At 41.6% G+C, this 20,117-nt stretch overlaps 1 protein-coding gene across 2 annotated transcripts in view; it reads left to right on the forward strand.

Moving 5' to 3' along the window:
- The window catches only part of CTNNA1 (catenin alpha 1), a 119,855-nt gene that overhangs the window by 80,679 nt on the left and 19,059 nt on the right, over positions 1-20,117 (forward strand). For both annotated transcript variants that reach the window (XM_074838971.1, XM_074838970.1), the window contains exons 10-11: positions 4,450-4,542; positions 16,274-16,430. In XM_074838971.1, the coding sequence (XP_074695072.1) occupies positions 4,450-4,542; positions 16,274-16,430 (250 nt within the window). The remainder of the gene's footprint in view (positions 1-4,449; positions 4,543-16,273; positions 16,431-20,117) is intronic.

A 20,117-nucleotide genomic window follows, 5' to 3' on the forward strand; every position in this document is an offset into this window, starting at 1 on the left:
CACCACCTAAGCTAGGCAGTCAGTGCAATGCTGTAGCAGTATTTCTTAATTATTTTCAACAGTGTAATTTAAGAAGCTCAGCAGTGACCCCACACTGATGTAGTTGAGGCTGTATATAGTCTTTGAATTGCTGAAAGACATGGCTCCTTAGTCATTATCTGAACTAATTTCAAGTTAAAAAAAAAAAAGTATTCCAGGTGAAAAAGGTAAAAACTGCCTATTGTCAGAGAAGGCAGTTGTCTGCAACAGCTGACAACACAAACACAGGCTGACAAATAGTCACTAATGGAGGACAAAACTGCTTTAGCAATGTCAAGACTTTTCTGGATTTAAAATTAGTAAATTTTGAAGAATCAAAATAACTAGAATTTGAGATGGAATCACTCTGTGATAGTGCAATATTTTTTTTGTGATTGGAATTATACCTCCCTGCTTATACCATATTCCTTGATTGACCCTTTGCACTGGGATGGTGCCTACCTCTAGAAGGAACCAGTTAAGTAATGCCTCCTCCAAAGACATCATCTTGCAGTATTCTGATGTCATCGTTAATACCAATCAGATTTGAGTTTCAAAAACTGATTAGTGCATGAAACCCACTTTCCAGATGATTTCGTCCAGCTTTGAGTTTTCCTTGGCACCGGTTCATTAGTTCAGTTTGTGGAAACGGTTGTCTGTGCCCTTCTCGCCAATGCTTGGTGCATTTGTCTCTGGGGGTAAATTTAAGCTCGTTCAGCTAAACATCGGCAGCTGCTTTGGGTCCATCCTGCCTTTTGGGGTACATGAAGTCTCTGGGACATGGTTGTATACTCTGTGAGCTAAGATACTGCAGCAAAAAGATGCTTTTAAATTGGCCTGTCAGTGCTGCAAGAGGTATCTCTGAACCGCGTCAGTCTAGTTTCTCTAGTCTGTCTTCATTCCCAATGTATTTTTAACTTTTTTCAAGAGATTGCTCATTATGGCTGATTACATTATTTGCGATTTTTTTGTCTCCTTTGATGCCTGTGCCAGTAGTGCTTATGTAAAGGGGCTTGATGATATTGAATGGTAAGAATGAACAAATGCAGCGGGAATTCAATTGCTATTTTGCTCTCAAGCACAAGTGTTCTTTCTAAATCAAGTCTGACCACTTACTATGTCAGTCAGCTACGTTGTTGGAGACATGGAGAAACTATTTCATTTACATTTGATTTAAGGGGAATTTTTGTTTGCTTGAGGTGCTCTGTTTTATTTGGCAGTTTTAGAAATGTATGATTTCCAAGTGCTCTGCATGCTTTAAAACAAATTTGGCTGTAGTTGATCTTCATCTCAGCTGCAAAATCCGATGTATTATGTGTACAGGTCACATAACTGGCCAGTAGTACCCTATCTTCTCTACAGACAGGTAGTTTGAAGTTATTTGTCAAATATTACACAGGAGTTATTGATGATGGGTTCTTTCAGGTACTTTAAATTTTTTAATCATACAGCCATCCACCTCAGCCAGTACATGCAATTTTAGAATTCATGCTATAGAACACCTGAAAATTAATGACAATTTAAAATACCTCATTGTAATGTCATTTACAACTTGATTAATTAGTTGACAAAGCTCTTCTTAAATTTCAAATTTTAAGAGGTTTGTGAGTGTTTACCAATAGTTTGACAGTCTTCCCATGGGTGCATTAAATACTGCGTTGCTGTGAATTTACAGCCATGTTTGCAGCACTCTGAAGTCATCTCTGCTGCTGCCACATCCCTGCTTCACTCTGATGTGCAGTAAATAGTTTGTTGGGAAGTTTGTGTGCAAATCTGGCAGAGAGACTAATCCACCAAAGCGAATAGATTTCTTTTGGATGAGCATGCTGAAATGAAGTGTTGAGATTTGGAGACGCAGCAGTAGGATGGGATGTGGCAGCCAACAGTTGGATTGTCTTAAACTGCCAAAGACCCTCAGTCAGGGAAGCACACACGCTTCTTTCATAAAGGTTGGCAGTCCCAGTCGGGCAATTTCTAAAGAAGAATTGCCATCAGTGAGGTATTCAGAAGAAAAATGACTGTTCAAAAATGACTGTGCAAAAAAGCAAAATTTCATCGTGCCATGGTGGGGACACTCAATTATAAACTTCTTTGCCTCTCTGTATTCAGACAGAGCGGCATTTCTGTGCGCTTGATTCATCACCCTTGGCTTGAGAGAGAGCACAACATCTCCAGATATCGGAGAGGCTGATTTTGTAGTGCTTCAATGTCGCTTTTATTCAGCCCCTACTCAATAGAGCTTTGTGTTCTTCTCGGTCCTAGAGATTGTAACTGCTGCTGCGGAGGCAGAAATGACGTGGAAATATGGACCATAAAAAATATTGGCAAACTGGTGTTTCTCAAAAATATGACCTGTGCTTAAAACAACAGCAAAATCTTTATTTGACTTTTAAATCACAGCATCTTACTGTCTTTTGATTTTTTTTTTTTTTTTTTTAAAGCCTCTAAACAGAGGCATAATATACTACAGCTCTCTGTGAACGAGGGATTTAAGACATGGCAAATCTACAGGAAAAAAACTCCTATGTTCAAAATCAAATCCCTCTCTGATAGAGCATTATAGAGAGTAGAGCTGTTTGGTGGCAGTGCAGTGCAGAGAGGAACTGAGCTGGAGACTGTAGCACATGTGGTAACAGGAGGGGGAAAGGAGCCTTGGCTAAGCTGGCTGCAAGCTGCACAACCTTGCAGTGAACTGAGGACTTACTGCAATGCCACCTCTTAATGCGTAGGTCTTGTCCACAAAGATCAGTGGAAACGAAAGTTGAGGAGTAGGACACTCATACTCCTGAAAGCTGGCAGAGTTTTCCATGTCTTGTTGATGCTGCAGAGGCTTTCTCTCAACTTCAGTTTGTTTTCATCCAAATATATGCTGTTGCATCTGTTTACTTGGTTGTTCAGTGTTGGAAACATACCTCTCTTCTTGACAGCGTGCTGGTTTTTATCCTTTGTAACTTGGTTTGGGACTGGAGGGAAGAAGAGGCTGTGTACTTTGCAATGGGAACTTGCTTTTTGGTCCCAAAATTAATAATGGGATTGATGAAAAACACCGTTCAAGTATATTGGCATGTGGTTGATGGTTTGTGGGACAGTAATATATTCTGTGTGGGAACATCTGTCGTAAGGGAGGGGGAAAAGCATGTGATATAGCTGCAGATACTACTTCAAAATGACTTGTATATGAATGCACAGGATAGTTTAATTAAAGGAAGAATGAAATTTCCCCAGTTTATAGGGAAAAATATATGGAGAAATCTGGTTCACTGGTGTTACTGAGCATCTACTGGCTTGTGATGATGCTTTTACAGCACATTTACTGAGGGGGTTTGCAGGTTGCTCTGTCTCTGAAAGGACAGTACTCAGTGTTCATCTCAGTTCACTTCGTGCTATTTTTACAGCTTTCTGTGTTCAAATAGCTCAGAATAACATGCTTGTCATTCACCTGTCAACTAAGAAATGTAACTTACTTCAGACTTCCTTCCCCTGAGACTAGCTCCGATATGAGGAATATCTTCAATTACCAAAAAATTCTGTGCTGTCCCCTTCCTGTATGCTCTTAAAAGGCAGGTGTTTACAAAAGGTCCTCTGTTTCAAGATGACCTAGTTAAGGATGCTGCTGTGCAGCAGGTCAAGGTTTTGGAGTAAAGTTTTTAGCATCACAAGATGCTATTCAAATTTTGGAGAACTGTGGATGGATCTTCAAGATCACCTCTACCAGCAAACAATTTTATTCGATGAATTGTGGTGTAAAGGGAGGGCTGGAGGAGCACCTGCCTGATACTGCAGTCTGACTAGATAAAAGGTACATGGAGGAGTTTAAACCAGTGCATTCAGATACTTGTATCCCGTTGCAGAGGTGCACTCCATGTAACACCAGCAATACAGCTTGAGCTTTGCAGCACCACAGCACTGCTTGCGTAGGTGAATTGCTTGGTGGGCCTCCAAGTTCTTTGGGGTTGACATGCAGTAGGATATAGAAATGTTTCAAGAAAAAAGGAGCATCCCAGTGCTTACCAACATCAGAATACTTACTTCTCAGATGCACGGGAGCTGGATTGTTTTTTTAAATGTGTGGTTGCTGCTGTCTCATGCATGTGGGAATGGGCTTTTTAACTGTAACTTCAAGTGCTGCCAGTGATGCTCTTGTACATTTTGCTGGAGAGAACGTAACCAAATTGGTGGTAACAGTGATCTCACTGTCCTATTTCAATGACTATGGTTTTATGATCTGATGTGTTACAATTTTATGGCTAGAGAAGGAACAGATTTCATTAGTTTTAAAATTCATTAGAACTGAACGAACATGGACATTTTGTATTTCATGGCGGGTCACGGGTCACTGATCACTGTTGGGGGTGGGTAAAAGGTTTCCTACAGAGGGAAGTAAAACCCATTTCTAACAGTTGCATTTTTTTCCTCCCACCTCTGACACAGGTTGCCAACTTGGCCTGTTCCATCTCGAACAATGAAGAAGGTGTGAAATTGGTTCGCATGTCAGCCAGCCAGCTTGAAGCCCTTTGTCCCCAGGTAATGAAGAGCATAAGAACATAAGATATACCCTAATAAGTTGGGCAACTGGTCCTGCTTAGTACATGTTCTGGCCTCTTAGTGGCTGTCTGTGGACTTGCTGCAGAACTTGACTTTTTCTTTAATACATGTACAGAGTGAAATGCAGTGTAGGCATCAAAACTTAGAAACTTTAAGATATACGACAAAGTAATTAGTGATACGAATAGGTTTTGGGGGTTTTTTTGCGTAATAGCTCTAATTTCATTTGGCCAGGGTATTCTGGTAACCTGCAAGACAATAAACTGGTGAGGCTTCAGTGGTTTACTGTGCACATTCATGTTGCAGGAAGATGTCTCGTGAAGGTGCTACCACTGCTCCTGTGCATGCTGTAAGATAAATTATAGATATATTATTTTTTACCTGAGTAGAATATAAGTATGTCAATAAAGTCTTCTCAATAGAGTAGGATTGGAGGAAGTTGACTATGCCTAAAGAGTTTGAACCTGGCTGAGACTGCCTTTTAATTAATAACTTTTTAATGGAAACAAGGAAATTAAGTTTATATAAGCACTAGACTACCCTCTTCCATTTTGACAGCCCTGACGTTTTAAATGTCAACAACTAGATACTTGGATGGACCCCTGAAGACTACAGTGCGCTGTCAATTCTTGTAATTTACATTTTTTTAAAGCAATGGGAAATTCATATTTAAGACATACATATAAGCTGATGTTGGTAACGAGGAGCTAATGGAAAATACATACTCAGAAAAAAAAAGGGTCAAATGGCATTTTATGAAAACGAGGTGTATTGTCTCAGGATTATTTGGGATTTGTTCAGGTTTTCTGATATGTATTGGTCCTTTTAAAACCAGTCGAAAGGAAGAGAGATACGTTCACTTGTACCCGCCTCAGCAGGAGGGGAATTTTGAGGGAATAGGTGAAGACAGTGTGAAGAGCAGGACTATTTTACCTTTTTCTATTACTTTCAAGTAAGAGTGCTATTAAATGGGTGAAGATAGGCACCTAAACATAAAACATTAAATACTACCTAGGAGGCCTTTTGTCATCCTGGGGTGGGCTTTTGTGATTCCCACTCCTGCTTCAGACCCTGGGGCTGGTGCATCAGCTGCTTTGGCTGTGCAGTTCTTTGCCTCCTGCATCTGGGGCAAGTGGTGTGTATGGCTTGTTAAAACCAAAGGTCAATTTTTACAGTCGGAACAAAGCATGTGGAAGAAAAAGCTTTTAAAAATACATCTTGTCTGGTATAAGGGCTTGCTCTTTCCTAAAGTAACCAGCTAGGCTGGATGTAATTTTTTTTTTCGGTCATCTCCAAGAATACAGGTGTCCAAACAAATTTGTTGTTCCAAACAAATGCTGATGCTTTTGAAAATAATAATTTTAAGAAAATAAGACTTTCTTTGATTCTAAATGTTCCTGGTAATTGTCCGAATCTGTGGGGGTGTTTCCCCTCCCCGTTGCTGAAACTGTGTGTATTTCCAACTCTTCTATCTCTGCTTTTCTAACAACTGCCTATTTAAATAAATCTACTCTTTTATAAAATAAATGCCACAATAGTCAACATGAAATAATTAACAAACTGTAGTAAACGGTCACCAAACTGTAGTCGCATGTACTGAAGAGCAGCTGTTAACCTTTGACTTTCAGGGTTTATGGATAATGTATGTAGTAGACATTGAAAGCTTTGATTATCTATAAATGGACAAGGGCTGTAACTGATGGATTTTGGCTTTACAAAGGTCACATCTGAACTTGGAAGCCTGCAGTTTAGATGCTCCACTGCACAGTCCTGCATTAATTTCAGGGTCGTCACCAAGAGATTAGTAAATGACACTATAGATGCTCATAGCACTTGAAAGAGTGCTTTTATATTACATTACATGTTCTCTGGTTGATTCTTTAATGCTCGAAGAGTACTTAAACATGTTGTGAATCCTGAGAGATAATTAAGGGCACTTGTCTAAACTGTTTTACAAATGGCATCTGTGTTTTCTCCTAACAATACAGAAGTTTGTCTTATGCCAGTCTGAGGCAACACACTGTCATCCTCCTCAACTCCATTACTGAATGGTCCCTAAACTTTGATCATTCTGTATAATCTCTAAATGCTTCTAGATATAAAGGACAGCCAAGTGGGATTTTTTTTTCCTTTTTTAGACAATTATCTGTTTATTTTGCAGTTTATTCCTGATGAGATTCACAGCTGCTTCCTGAATCCTTGTAGGTGGCTGTGCTAAACAAACATGTGAATTAGGCATAAAATACAGATTAAATCCAACATTATATGCTTTTTTTTTTTTTGCTTAGATGGTATTTTTTCAGGAAGATGCTGGATTTGGAATGAGTCAAGTCAATCAGTAATTACAATAGTCTCTGAAACTCAAGTGAATATATCAGTATCACACAGAAATATGATGTATGAAATTTAATTCAAGGTATTGCTGTGGTTGAGAGGATGAAACTGAAATGTAATGCACTCGACGTCCCAGGTAACCTCTTAAATAGCTTAGCTGAGTAGAGGCCATTCTGGGAGTAGGGAACTCCTGGTTAAAGAATGATTTCTGCAGAAATCAATCTGTAGAGTTAATTATAAAAGCTGTATCTCAAATAGAGCAATTATTCGGTCCCTTGCCATAACTAGCCTTTTTGAGCCAGCAGCAGGAGTAAGGAACATGCAACACTTCAAACTGGTTAGGGAATACTCAGAGGTTTTGCTGGTACAGACAAGAAGTCAGTCATTGCCAGTGTCACCTCTGGGTTCACATGTTCTCAGGTTTGAAATTTAATTCTTCGAGGAAAAAGAAGATGCTGAAGATTTTTCATCTAAAAAGTCTCTACAAAAGCAAGCAGTTAAATTTGTTTAGCGTGGCTGTGTTACTGGAAATCAGCTCTTCCTCAAGAGTAACATCATCCTTCCTGTTTGTGAGTCCCCAGCCAATTAACACAGAAATTAATGCAAAGTTGAAGACTTAATGTGATATTTAGAGCTCCCTTTTGATGGTGCAGAAGGAACTGTTAGGAAGAGCTGTGCATGCTCCGTAGTAGACAGCTGGGTGGCTTGCGTTTAGGTTTACCGGGGAGAAATAAGGCAGCATTAGGGGGTCACTGGTGGTTTTTTTCACGCAGCCTTGACTTACAAGCCTGCCTGACTTCTTTTAATTTGAGGATATGCGTTGCTGAAAGTCACTATATCGAAGTGAAACAACTTTGTCCAGCAGGAGTTACCTTCAGTCCTGCAGCTTCATGCCTTTCTAGGTGGTGGGGGAAACGGGCCAGTCCATGGTGGGTTGGGGTGAAGGAACAAAAGTCCTCCATCATTACAGTTAAATGTTTTTAAAAAAAACACTTAAGATGTCTTTCATAATGGAAATGGAAAAGTACTGCTGTGAAATGCTTGGAATAGTTGCCTGTGCTTCCATTTGCCTAGCAGAGTGCTGGGGGAAGTTTTCTTTGCCTTGCTAAACAGAGAGCTTGCCAGTGGTAAATTAGCACAAGATTTTGTTTATCTCCACTTGAAAACCTGGATCCTTGCTCGTAACTCTGGCTTCTGAGTTCTTTTTCCAAGAAGTACTTGCTTTGGGAGCCTGCAAAAGCTGTTTTGTAACAGTGTTTTGCATTAAAGATGTCTGAGAAGAGGGCTTAACCATAGGAATGTTTCTGATCATACAAGCTGTAGGTGTTTAGAAAGCAACAATGAAAATGCCCCAGTACAGCTCTTGAAAGAGTATTGCTCCAGCCTTTTGATGTTGACAGTCTGCTGTCACTTGCAGCTGCTTTTACCAGCTATATGTTGACTTTCTTGTTTTTTAAAGCCTCTGTGAAGTTTATAGACTTCTAACCAAATTGGAGGCATGCTGAGAGTTCTAGAAAATAATTATGGAATAGAATTTCCATCAGGTTAGGTGTTTGCTTCTGCCAGCAAAAGCTGGAGCCTGTTGCCCTTGAGACTGATCATCTTCTGGGTTGCAGGAGCAGGGTGGACCTGCACCTCCCTGGGGTTGGACACACAGGACCTGTTCTCCCATCTGTAAGGTAGGGCTGGCTCTGAGCCAGTGCCGCCTTTCTCCTCTGCTACCCGAATAGCTCATCCTCCTTGGAAACGTTGGGAGGGCACCAGGCAGTGTCTCTGCCTGCCCTTTCCGTGCTCCCTCTGTACCTACTATACCTACCTTAACACAGACAGCACGTTTGGCGTAGCTCACCATCCCCCACAGTCAAGTGAGCGTTGCCCATTAAACAGACTCAAGATAATTCTGTATTAAATAACATTTTTTATAAAAATAAATGGGCTCTTCTTATATTAACATCTTGTTTTAATAATTGCTGTTCCACATCCTTATATTCCAGTTTTGAAATGCTTGAAAAGCAATTTGCTGCTTACAGATTTCTGATGAGGCAGATGGTTACATATGCTGATCACACCTACTGACACAGATAGACAAAATACAAAAGCATAAGGAATCCCATGTAGAAGTTCCAAATAGCACAAACCCTTTTGTTTAAAAGTTGCAGCATCTTAGAGAAACAAAAATCCCTCCAATCCACCCCCTCAAACCAACCAAACCCAAACATGACCAGCAGACTTTCTCTTTTCCTTGAGTCCCCAGTTACTGCCAGTTCCCTGGTGGCTGTTGGGGGAGATAACTTCATTTTTTCTTGCAGTAAAGACTTAACGTGGAACAATTGTCCCCTTTTTTCTTCTCTTTGAAAGACTGACATTTTTTGAATGTACTAACTAGCAGATCTATCTCCAGACTGTTTAATTACAGGTGATTGAAGCCTTTTACTGGCATTGAGTAGAAATACTTACATTAAAAACTTAACGCTTGAGTTGCAGTTTTGTATCATGCAGGCTTGCTGGGAAGAAGAGCCAGCACAGGACAGGAGTAGCCATCAAAGAAACAGTATTAGAAACTCGAGCAGTGACTGATGCATAAAAATAAGCAAAGATAGAAGAGAAAGGGATTCAATTCTGTAGAAGGAGGTACGTTAGTGTGTGAGGACCCTGTGTTTTCATTGCTGGCTGATCTGTGAGTGCAGTAGCAGAACAGCTTCCAGAAAAGACACAGAGTCCCTGAAACCCCCAAAGCTTCAGCACCTGAAGTCAGTGAAATGCAAAATGAAGCAACACAAAGAGACACCAAAACAAATGGCACCAAAAATCTTGCAGGTTCTACATTGACTGGTACTATAATATCAGTCCTCAGCTACAAATGAAAATGCTTTTTCCATGTACAGGGAAGTTGATAGGATAATTATCTATACACAATATGCAAATAGTAGTATATGCTAAACTGGAAAGGTCATGTTATTCCAGTAAAAGTGCATATCTATGTGTCATTATAGCACTGTAACAATAATAGCAAATATCTGCAGAGATTCTTGCAGTCACTCTGTGTAACTTGCAGGAAAGAAAAGTGCTCAAAGTACCTTTTATGCACTGGAACAAAGTATTGGAAATCAAAGCAAACTTTTCCTTCTTCTTTTGGTGCATCAGCCTCCGTACACTTGCTGGTCACTGCCATTATAGCTAGTGAAAGTGAAAAACAGTCTTCTGTATGTTTTGCTTCCGGGCATTTCATCTCATCAGAGTCTGCAGAGTGCTTTTTGCTGTATTGAAGTATGTAGAGGGTTAGCACACGTAGACACATGGATGCAAACCTGGGGTTGGATGTAACTGGAAGCGACTTAAATGTCCTGCTTATGAACCTTTTTTCTACTCAGAGCAAAATGCAATTAGCAGCAGGGAAGGAGGCATGAGTAGGGTGAATGCTGGAGGTAACTTTGGCATCTGGCATGTGTAAAATTAAATTATGAGCAGCAGCTTACAAACTGCCAGTAAGCAAGCTGTGCTTTAATAGAGAAAAATACGGGCAATAAAATCTACCTGGGCAAGGGGAGACTCCTGGCTGGGCTCAGCTGGTGGGGCAGCTTTGGTCATAAGGTCATGACTTCATTTGTTGACCAGTTGGAAAGCTGTGATCCAAGAACTGTATTTTTGCTTCTACCTTACAACTAGCCCTCTGTATCACTGGAGCTCTCTGAGGCAGGAGTAAAATAGAGCAAAGGAGGGGCACTGCATGGGGAGTTACCAGTTTTGACAGATTGAATAAGAGACTTCTTCCACTCAGCCTTGTGCTGAGGTTGCTCCAAAAGGCAGAGCTGAGATCACTGCTTCTGCCCTTGCTCGCTGTCAGATCTTCTTCCCAAAGCAAACTTGATCCTGCGGTGTGCTTGATGAGCTCCCTTTCATGTACTCCAGATTAAAACTTGATTTTCACATCCCAGCTGGGATTTGGTTTGTGTGTGTCCCTTCTTCCTCTGCCTCTGAGATGATAGCTGGTGGGTTCTTGTTTTATTAGCTTTGGGTTTTTTCCCACAAATGCAAAGTATCCTGGATTTGAAGGCCACGGAGCTACTTTACAACTCAAGGAAGCCACAATAAAGCTGGTAAATCAAGATCTTTATTTAAAAACAAAAACCAAGTGAGTTATTTAAGAACTGCAGATATTTTGGTTGTAAAGAAAAGGTGTGTAGTGAAGAGAGGGGAGAGGACTGAGTGTTTCAGAGCTTTTGAAACTGAAAAGCTCCTCCTTATTGTGGCACAGTAGCATCCTAAAACCAATACTACAGGGAACAGGGCAGAGTTAAACCAGCTGCAGAAGGAACAGTCTCCTGTAAAGGGCAAAAAATCCCTATCAAAAAGACTGAGGCAAAAAATAAAAAGTGCTTATAGCCATGGAAGGGGAGAGTTACGTGGCTTACAGACATCTTGGGCACTGAGACTATATAAAGATACAACAGGTAGGGATTGCAATGCAAAACAAATAGGTGATAGTTTTCTTCTCCTAAGTGAAGACTTCTTCCTTTGGCTGTGCCACCAAGTGTTCAAACACCACCATTTCTTGTAGCCTCGATCAGTCTTTCAGATGGGGTGCTATAAAGGTGGGGCTGGAAGCCATCCTAAATTCAATCTAAAAAAATTACTTCTGGGTGACCCAGTGGCTTTAATTTACCCAGAAGTATATTTAAGGTTAAGGTGTTTTCTGTCCTGGAATAGCTGTGCTTTTTAAGAGAGGTTCTGGGCAAAATAACTGTAGTGTTGTAACCAGGCAGAAGTCACTCTTCAGGGAACCTTGAGGAGTCCTGCCCTGCAAGGGTATAAATATATAAATTCAGTCTGACATCTTTAGTTTCAATAGGGAAAATAAAATAAAATTTAAAAAGCAGCAGATTCTTCCCATGAAAGACGTGAGAAGAGGATTTGAGGTACAGATTGAGACATCAGTTGCAAGTCTTTTGAATCCTAAGCTTCCTGGATCTCAGGGTGTGTGTTGCCAAGTCCTGGCTGCTGCTGCAGGAAGCTGGGAGGTGGAGGAGAGCGACTCCAAGTAACTCGCTGGAACCACGTTATCGAGCATGGGGCTGTCTGACTTGAACATTGCAATTGCTCCATGAAACAAAGCACCGATAAAAATAGTGTGTTTTCTTGCCATGCTTCATTTCCTTCTGGATAGTCTCAAAATGTCGCTGTTTGATTCTTTTCTTTGTACGACTTCAGTGAGTCATTGTGATCACAGTGCTCTGGCAGCATTTTGAAAAGCTCTGAAATACAGAATATTTCCCTGAGATTGCCAAATGTTTTACATGGAAGCGGCTACATTTCAGGTAGTGTGGACATGTGCTCCCTATTTTTTGAGCAATATGTGTATATGTATCTCCTTCCTCTAAGAATTACTCATATTTTAAATTAATTGCCCAATGCTTCATTTTTTTGGAGAAGCAATAGTGTACTTTAATCAGTCCTCCCCAAAGTGTTCATTTTTAGATATAAAGGTATCATAGTCCTGTTACATACACAGACTATTTAAGATCTAGCATCCCTGTCCTTTTCCCATGTCTATCTAAGCATATATTGGAAAATGAATCAGTCGCTCTGTACTGGATACCAGGTGTCACGTAAGAGCGTATTTACTCTAACAGATAATTTGCAGGGTTTTGTCAGTAATCCCTGGGACATTACCTCAAGCCGATGTGTGAGACATGTCCAGGATAATCGCCTATATAAATGCTAAGCTGATACATAGAGGGTTTTATCACCCCTGCTAAAACCGAATGTTGTGACCACTTTGCACATGGAGATAGAGTATGTGCTACAAAAAAGGACTGTTGAGTTGTACCTGCTGTCTTGAATTTCTTCCTGGGCATACCTGTATGGGTTTCCTAAGTGGTACTTTTGTCTTTAGCTCCATAGTGACACTTGATACTCTTCGATTTCCCCACCAGGTTGTTCTCATCTCTAGCACTGCTGGCTGCTTTCCAAATGCAAGACACGTCTGATTGTAAGGGAGATCTTGCACGGTAGTTTTGCTTGGCCATTTTTTAAAAATAAGTTTTCCGTGGCCATGTGTTTTTGCTGTTGCAATGCATAGAGAAACTTCCTTTTTCCACAGAATCACAGAATTGTCTAGGTTGGAAAAGACCTTGAAGATCATCCAGTCCAACTGTTAACCTAGCACTGACAGATCCCAACTACACCAGATCCCTCAGCGCTACGTCGACCCGACTCTTAAGCCCCTCCAGGGATGGGGACTCCACCACCTCCCTGGGCAGCCCATTCCAATGCCCAACAACCCCTTGTGGAAATAAATGCTTCCTAATATCCAGTCTAAACCTTCCCTGGCGCAGCTTGAGGCTGTTCCCTCTTGTCCTATTGCTTGTTCCTTGGTTCAAGAGACTCATCCCCCCTCTCTGCACCCTCCTTTCAGGGAGTTGTAGAGGGCCATGAGGTCTCCCCTCAGCCTCCTCTTCTCCAGACTAAACCCCCCCAGTTCCCTCAGCCGCTCCCCATCAGACCTGTGCTCCAGACCCTGCACCAGCTCCGTTGCCCTTCTCTGGACACACTCGAGTCATTCAATCGCCTTTTTGGAGTGAGGGGCCCAAAACTGAACACAGTAATTGAAGTGCGGCCTTACCAGTGCCGAGCACAGGAGTAAGATCCCTTCCCTGTCCCTGCTGGCCACGCTATTGCTCATACAAGCCAGGGTACCATTGGCCTTCTTGGCCGCCTAGGCACACTGCTGGCTCCTGTTCAGCCGGCTGTCAATCAACCCCCCCAGGTCCCTCTCTGACTGGCAGCTCTCCAGCCACTCCTCCCCAAGCCTGTACCGCTGCTGGGGGTTGTTGTGGTCAAAGTGTAGCACCCGGGATTTGGCCTTATTGAAGCTCATACAGTTGGCCTCAGCCCATCGCTCCAGCCTGTCCAGGTCTCTCTGCAGAGCCTCCCTACCCTCGAGCAGATCAACACTCCCACCCAGCTTGGTGTTGTCTGCAAACTTACTGAGGGTGCACTCGATCCCCTCATCTAGATCATCAGTAAAGATGTTAAACAGGAGCGGCCCCAAAACCGAGCCCTGGGGGACACCACTCGGCCACCAACTGGATTTAACTCCATTCACCACAACTCTTTGGGCCCAGCCATTTCAGTTGGACAAGCTGCTAGTTGGGAGGATGGTGGTGCAGCTTGTGCTCCTATGTTTGGATTTGGTAACAAGGACCTGTTTGAGCTTCTTGAGCGCTTGCAGAGCCCTCTATGACAGCTCTTCCCTTACGTGTGAAGAGTTGCTTAATGTGGGCATCTGGGATTGGACGTGTGCTGTTGACAAAGATTAATTGTTCAGACAGATGCTGCTGTCCAGACATACATCACACAGGTACACAGGCCATATGTTCCTTTGGCATTAATGCTGACCTGTCTCAGTGCTTAAAGGATGTTTTCATATCTGATACTAGCCAAGGCAGCTACAACAGAGCAGGAGAAAATGTCCTGACCCTTGGTATCATCATCTTCTCTGTCTCAGTAGTTACAGTTACTAGCAGGATAAAAGCTGAGAGCAGATTTCTGGAGCATTGTCTGGTTTACCCTTTTTGTTTCCAGGACACTTGTTATTTGGATTCTCCTTAATAAAACTTAGGATATCTAGATTTTAATTGATGGGTCAGACTGGGGCAAGAAATGGTGGTGGCTAGACTTAAGAGGGCTCTTGAGCAGAGGACAGGTTTCCCTTTCTAAAACCTCTATTTCTATTTGATTTTAAATTTTTAAACATCATTTTCTTGGGTGTTGGAAGGCTTTTTTCAGGGCTTTCAGGACTTGATCTTAACAGGCAGCGTAAGTGAGGGCAGCAGAGCAGCGTGGACCATGGCTGGCGGCAGGTTTCTCTGAAGGGACATCCTGATTACTGCCACTGCCTGCACAGAAGGTGTGACTTCAGTGGCTGGTTTGAGGCAGGGGAAGCAGCAGAGCGCCCCACGTTCTTCACGAAGGGCGGGCACTGTTGTTATTGCCAGGGTTCAAAGGCATGTTTCGTCCCTGCAGGTCTCCTGAACAGATTGCCTCTTGTGCTAGATTATTTCTCGCATTTGTCTGTGTTACCAAACCCATAGAGCTCATTTTAATTTGTGACCCAGACTTGCAGCCTCCATCTCCAGAGGCAGGATGAGCGTGGAGAGCAGTATAGCTTTTCTGTGAATTTTCCTCAGTCACTGCTAATTTCTAGCATCCCTTGGGTGAATCAGCCTCCTTCTCCTGCCTGATTCATTCAGTGCCATCATGATATGTTTGACATCACCATCATTTCCATGTTTAGTGAGTTATGTATATTTTTAAATGCTTTATGACACTCTTAAATGAAGCAGGTAGAGAAAGTAGATTTTGGAAAACCAGGAACATCTGGTCCTTGCATGTTTTGTTCGGCAACTATGTGAAATTAATACAGTCCTAAAGTAGAGAAGAAAAATTAGACATTGAACTTGTAAGTTAATTAGCTCTCTCAGGTGTTTGAAAGCAAGATTAGAATTGTCATGTCAGTCTGACTGTGGATGGTTTCTCACACCTGGCATGTTTCCAGGTCATTCTGCTGGAGCATAGTGCAGCAAGAACAAGAGCAGGCATTTCAGATTGCTTTCTTCCCACACCCAAAGAGGCTTTTTTGGTCATTTAACTGACCAATTAGTTGGTACAGCATAAACTTTGTTACCCAGCTGTATGTGTAGCATTTGTTCTGCTTAGAAAAACAAGGATCTAGAGTAAATTACAGTCTTAAGGTCTGCAGAAAATTAGTGGGGGGGCCTGTTCAGGAGGAGCATCAAAGAGTACCCTCTCCTCCTGTTCCCTGGCTAATCTGGCTCTTCCACAGCCATAACAGAAATCTTAAGGTACTGTAACAATTACTGGTAAAGTACAGAGTAAAGCTTTAAGGAAAAGAAGATAAATACAAAATTTATCTTTAATTTTGAATTTGCATGTTGTTTCTACTTCCAACTGTGTAAGATTAATCCTTTTTTGACCTTTTTTCTCAGGTTCTGGCAAGTAGCTTAGGAAATGCAGCCTCCAGTGTACTAAATGTCACCCTGTCTAAAATACTTAACAACCCAAGCTGCACTCAGAAAGCAACACCTTTTTAACATGAGCTGTTAAAGAAAGGTGAAGCTAGTTCTTGTGAATACTTGCCAAGTGGTTTTACTTGTAATAACTAGCTATAATAAATGTGGAAGCAGTTATGAGTTGGATATGAGAGCAACAGAATTAAAACACTTTTGTGTTTAAATATCAAGTTCTTGAAAACTTAGTAAACTTGCTTTGTTTGCTGTTGAGCTCATTGGATAAACATACAGGAACTAATTGTTTTGTTAAGGATGTGTTTTAAAAATCCAGAGGTCTTTTACAGGTCATTAATGCTGCACTGGCCCTGGCTGCTAAACCCCAAAGCAAGCTGGCTCAAGAAAACATGGATCTCTTCAAAGAGCAGTGGGAGAAGCAAGTCCGCGTGCTGACGGATGCTGTCGATGACATCACTTCCATTGATGACTTCCTGGCTGTATCAGGTAATCAGGGGTTCAATCTCAGAAATAATCGTTCTTGTAACTGAGCTTATTTCTGGGAACGGGTGGCTTCTACACGTGTTCTGGAGTCTTCTCGGGTTTTTGGAAGGGATGGTGTTGGTACACTTCACCTGGCAAGCATCGTCTTCTGCCAAGCGAGGTGTGAAAATAGAGCAGGAGATCTTGGCACAAGGAGAAGAGGTATTTTTATAGCGTGAAAACAGTGATAGTTTAGTTCAGCAGGTACTCTAGAAACCTGTCATTGCACTTACGGCGTGTGCATGCATAAATGTATATATTTACATGTCAGTAGACAGATCAGCTTAAACATAGCGAAAGACACTTTATGTCTCAAGATTTTGAACTGCTAGCAGAACTACAGATGAATTACCATGTAGCTACTGTAGACAAACCTCACCGGTAACATTGAGGGAAATAGAATATGTTCGAGTTACGAACTAGCAAAAAAGACCGTCCTCCAATTCACCTTAGACTCTTCTTATGTAAACAAAAATGAATATCAAACCGTGGTCATACAAGTTCATTAAAATAAAACTGCTCATATGGACAATGCTCTGTGAATACTTTTAACCATGTCAGCTTCAGTAAAGTTTTTAAAGTTTTTTAAAAAGATCGGATCATTATAATTGATAATTCCGTTTGGCAAAGTGCTTGCCAAGATAATCTGTTTTATCAGCAGCGTTGATAAAGACCCACCATTAGCTGCCGTGACCTAGAAATAAGGGGAACATTTTTATTTCCACATCCTCTAATTCTGCTCTAGACAGAGGACATGGTGATATAACCATGTGAATTGTGTCTGCAATAGTGTTCACAAATTGCTGCTACAAACTGAAGGTCTAATTTTCCTGGTGCAAACAGATTTGGGCATCTCAGGTGACCTAAAAACTCCAGTTGTAAAGAGAGATTTCACAGGAAGATGTATGGAGTCAGAAGTACCAAGTGATGAAAAATTAAGGTCCTGAATATTTTTTTCTATTTTTTTTTTTAATTAAAAAAAAACCAAAACCAACCACAGGGAAAAAAAATCCCTAAGTAGTATTTCTATGATTCTATGATGAGTCACCTGTATTATCATACATGTTGTATTATGGTTCCCTGGCTTCTGAATAAAAATTTTCTTTGCAATGAGTTAGCATAAACTTATTAGGCAATTGAATGTCCTAGTTCTTTGTATCTGTCTGTGAGCTCGTCGTTGCAGCAGTAGTTGAAATTGCACAGCTGTGAGGAGCCTATTTCTGGGGAAATATATTTAGAGAGAATTGTGTGCTGAAGTTCATGGCTCCACTTGGAGTTTGCCCGCAAGTGTACAAAATGTTTTAAGAGAAAAAGCTGCTAGTCTGTGAAAATGCAGTCTGTATAAAGCTGTGTTACTGTATTTCACTTACAGGTGTGGATCAAAATGGGTCAAGCCACTGGAACTGAGTGGTCTGCATCCTTGTATAGGTCATTGGAGGAGATGGGTACTCTGCTTTTGAGGGGACAGGTTACGGTGTGGGCCCACTGCTGAGTTGCTCTGAGGAGTTTTCAAGGGCTTGGCAATACGCAGGGGACGCTGCTTTCCTGGGGCGGTGGCAGGCTGACTCAGGAGAGAGTTCGCCTCGAGTGTCTGCTTGGCACCCGAAATGATGCCATGGAAATGCTGTCGGTTGAGACTACTTCAGATGCTCGAGGGCAGTCGGCATTATTTGTATCTTCTGCGTTATCAAAGGGATGTTAGAAAAATATTAAAGCAATAAATATTGCTTTAAATATTATTTGTTTGAACTTTGATAAATGTTTTCTATATAAATGCCACAATTCCAGATCGTCTGCTAAAAGTCGAAACATCTCTTTGGATAACATCGTGATTTAATACCGGCTTCCGTTTGGGGTTATTAGGAGGCTTGTGTCAGTTTGTATCAGTTACTAACTGGGATGTAAGCAGAATTTAAAAGAGTTCTTGTGAGTCTGTGTGTGTATATTTAAACCCCCCCCACGTTCCTACAACATGTTGTGCTGTCCATCATGAAGTATATGCTTCATTGTTCAGCTTATGCTACAGAATTGTATCCATTATCCACAAGTAAAGACTTGATGAAAGAGATGTTGGGTTTAGATGATACAATATCATAGAAGAAGGATACTTAAATGCAGAGTGTTGCAGATAAGCTTGCAGGTTACAACATTTTATGAAGGGCATAGCACGAGAAGGACCCTGTTGAGTTAGGACAGTGATCTGGCGGTGTCTAATTGTCTAAATAGCAGAGGAGTCCTGTCACCTAAAGATCTTTCCTTAAACGCTCCCAACCATGAGTGATTTGCAGCTCAGGGAGTGCCAGCATCAGAGGTGCTATCTACTGAACAGTCCTTGACAGATTTTTCTCATTTAAGCTTGTGTTAGTTGCTCTTTTGACCATTATAAACCCCTGGCATCTCCATCATCCTGTGAAAAATTCACAGCTTAACTCTGCTCTGTGTGAAGAACCTCCTCGTTTTTGCAGTGTCAACTATTTGCTTCATTTGATGCCCCTAGTTGTAGTAGAGGGTGGTGAAGAGGGTTTTTTCCCTACTCGCTTTCTTCATGCTGTTTGTGAATGTACAGACTTCTGTCATACGCTTAGTTGTCTCTTTCGTCTCTTTCTTGACTGCAGAGTTTTTGCCTGTTTCATTATTCCTCATTTCAAAGCTTTTCTGTACCTTCTGTAATTCTTATCCCTCTTGTCAGTGCCTTCCCTAAGCACTCTGGGTATGTTTGTGTGCCCACTATCTCTGTTCTTCAGAGCAGTTGCTGATAGCACCATGTAATTGTCAAATTCAATGTTCTGAAATTACCTGGATCTCTTCTGAAACCCTCTAAAAAAAATCATTCCATTTGCTGCCTTCTGTTCCTCTGCCGCTGACAGAGGTTTATGCGAGAGACTGCCCATCACAGTGGAGCTATTTTGTCTTAAGAGCCTCCAGATGAATATTGCCTGGGCCTGATGATTGTCCTTCTTCATTACAAGATGAATCCTGTATTTACAAGTGTATGAACACTCAAGTACTTGTTTCATAACCATGTCTACTGACACTGCTGCTTGACCTGGTTCCTCCAGTGTCCCTTGTCAAGAGAGGGTCCAGCATAGAGATTGTTCTGAGACCTGCTGTAGGGGACACAGCACAGAAGCAGAGTTATATTTATGCATCTGTGGCTTTATCTCCTGACTGTTGCTCTTAGGTTTCGATCTCCTGTAGCCTACAGACTCCCTTGCAGACTTCTTGGGATGTTTGGAAAAGGATTTCTTAATCCCTTTAATGGGGAGGTGGGTGGAGGTGGAAGGTGTTTAGTAGGGGTGGATTGAGGATTGGCAGTTGTAGGGGACTCTTAATTCTGTTAGCTTTTCACAGTTCTATGTATTTCCTTGTTTGCTCTAAAAATCATTTTTATTGGAAGAATGTCTTTCCTCCTACCTTGTTGCCAAACCACACCATTTTTTCCCTATAGTTATTTCGGTAGGACAAGATCCCCTTGCCATTGCCTGTGTTACATTCTACGTTATATTATATTGCTGTGAGATTTTTCTCCTGCTCAGCAACAGTCAGGCTGTTAGCTTTGATGCAGGACGGCGTTGACACGTCCCTGAAGGTGCTGGCAGTGAACCTGTGCGTCAGCATTTCCTGGGCTCTGCCACCCCAGCCTCAGCAGAT

This window comes from Strix aluco, chromosome 13 (assembly GCF_031877795.1).
Source record: "Strix aluco isolate bStrAlu1 chromosome 13, bStrAlu1.hap1, whole genome shotgun sequence".
Classification (NCBI taxonomy): Eukaryota; Metazoa; Chordata; class Aves; order Strigiformes; family Strigidae; genus Strix; species Strix aluco.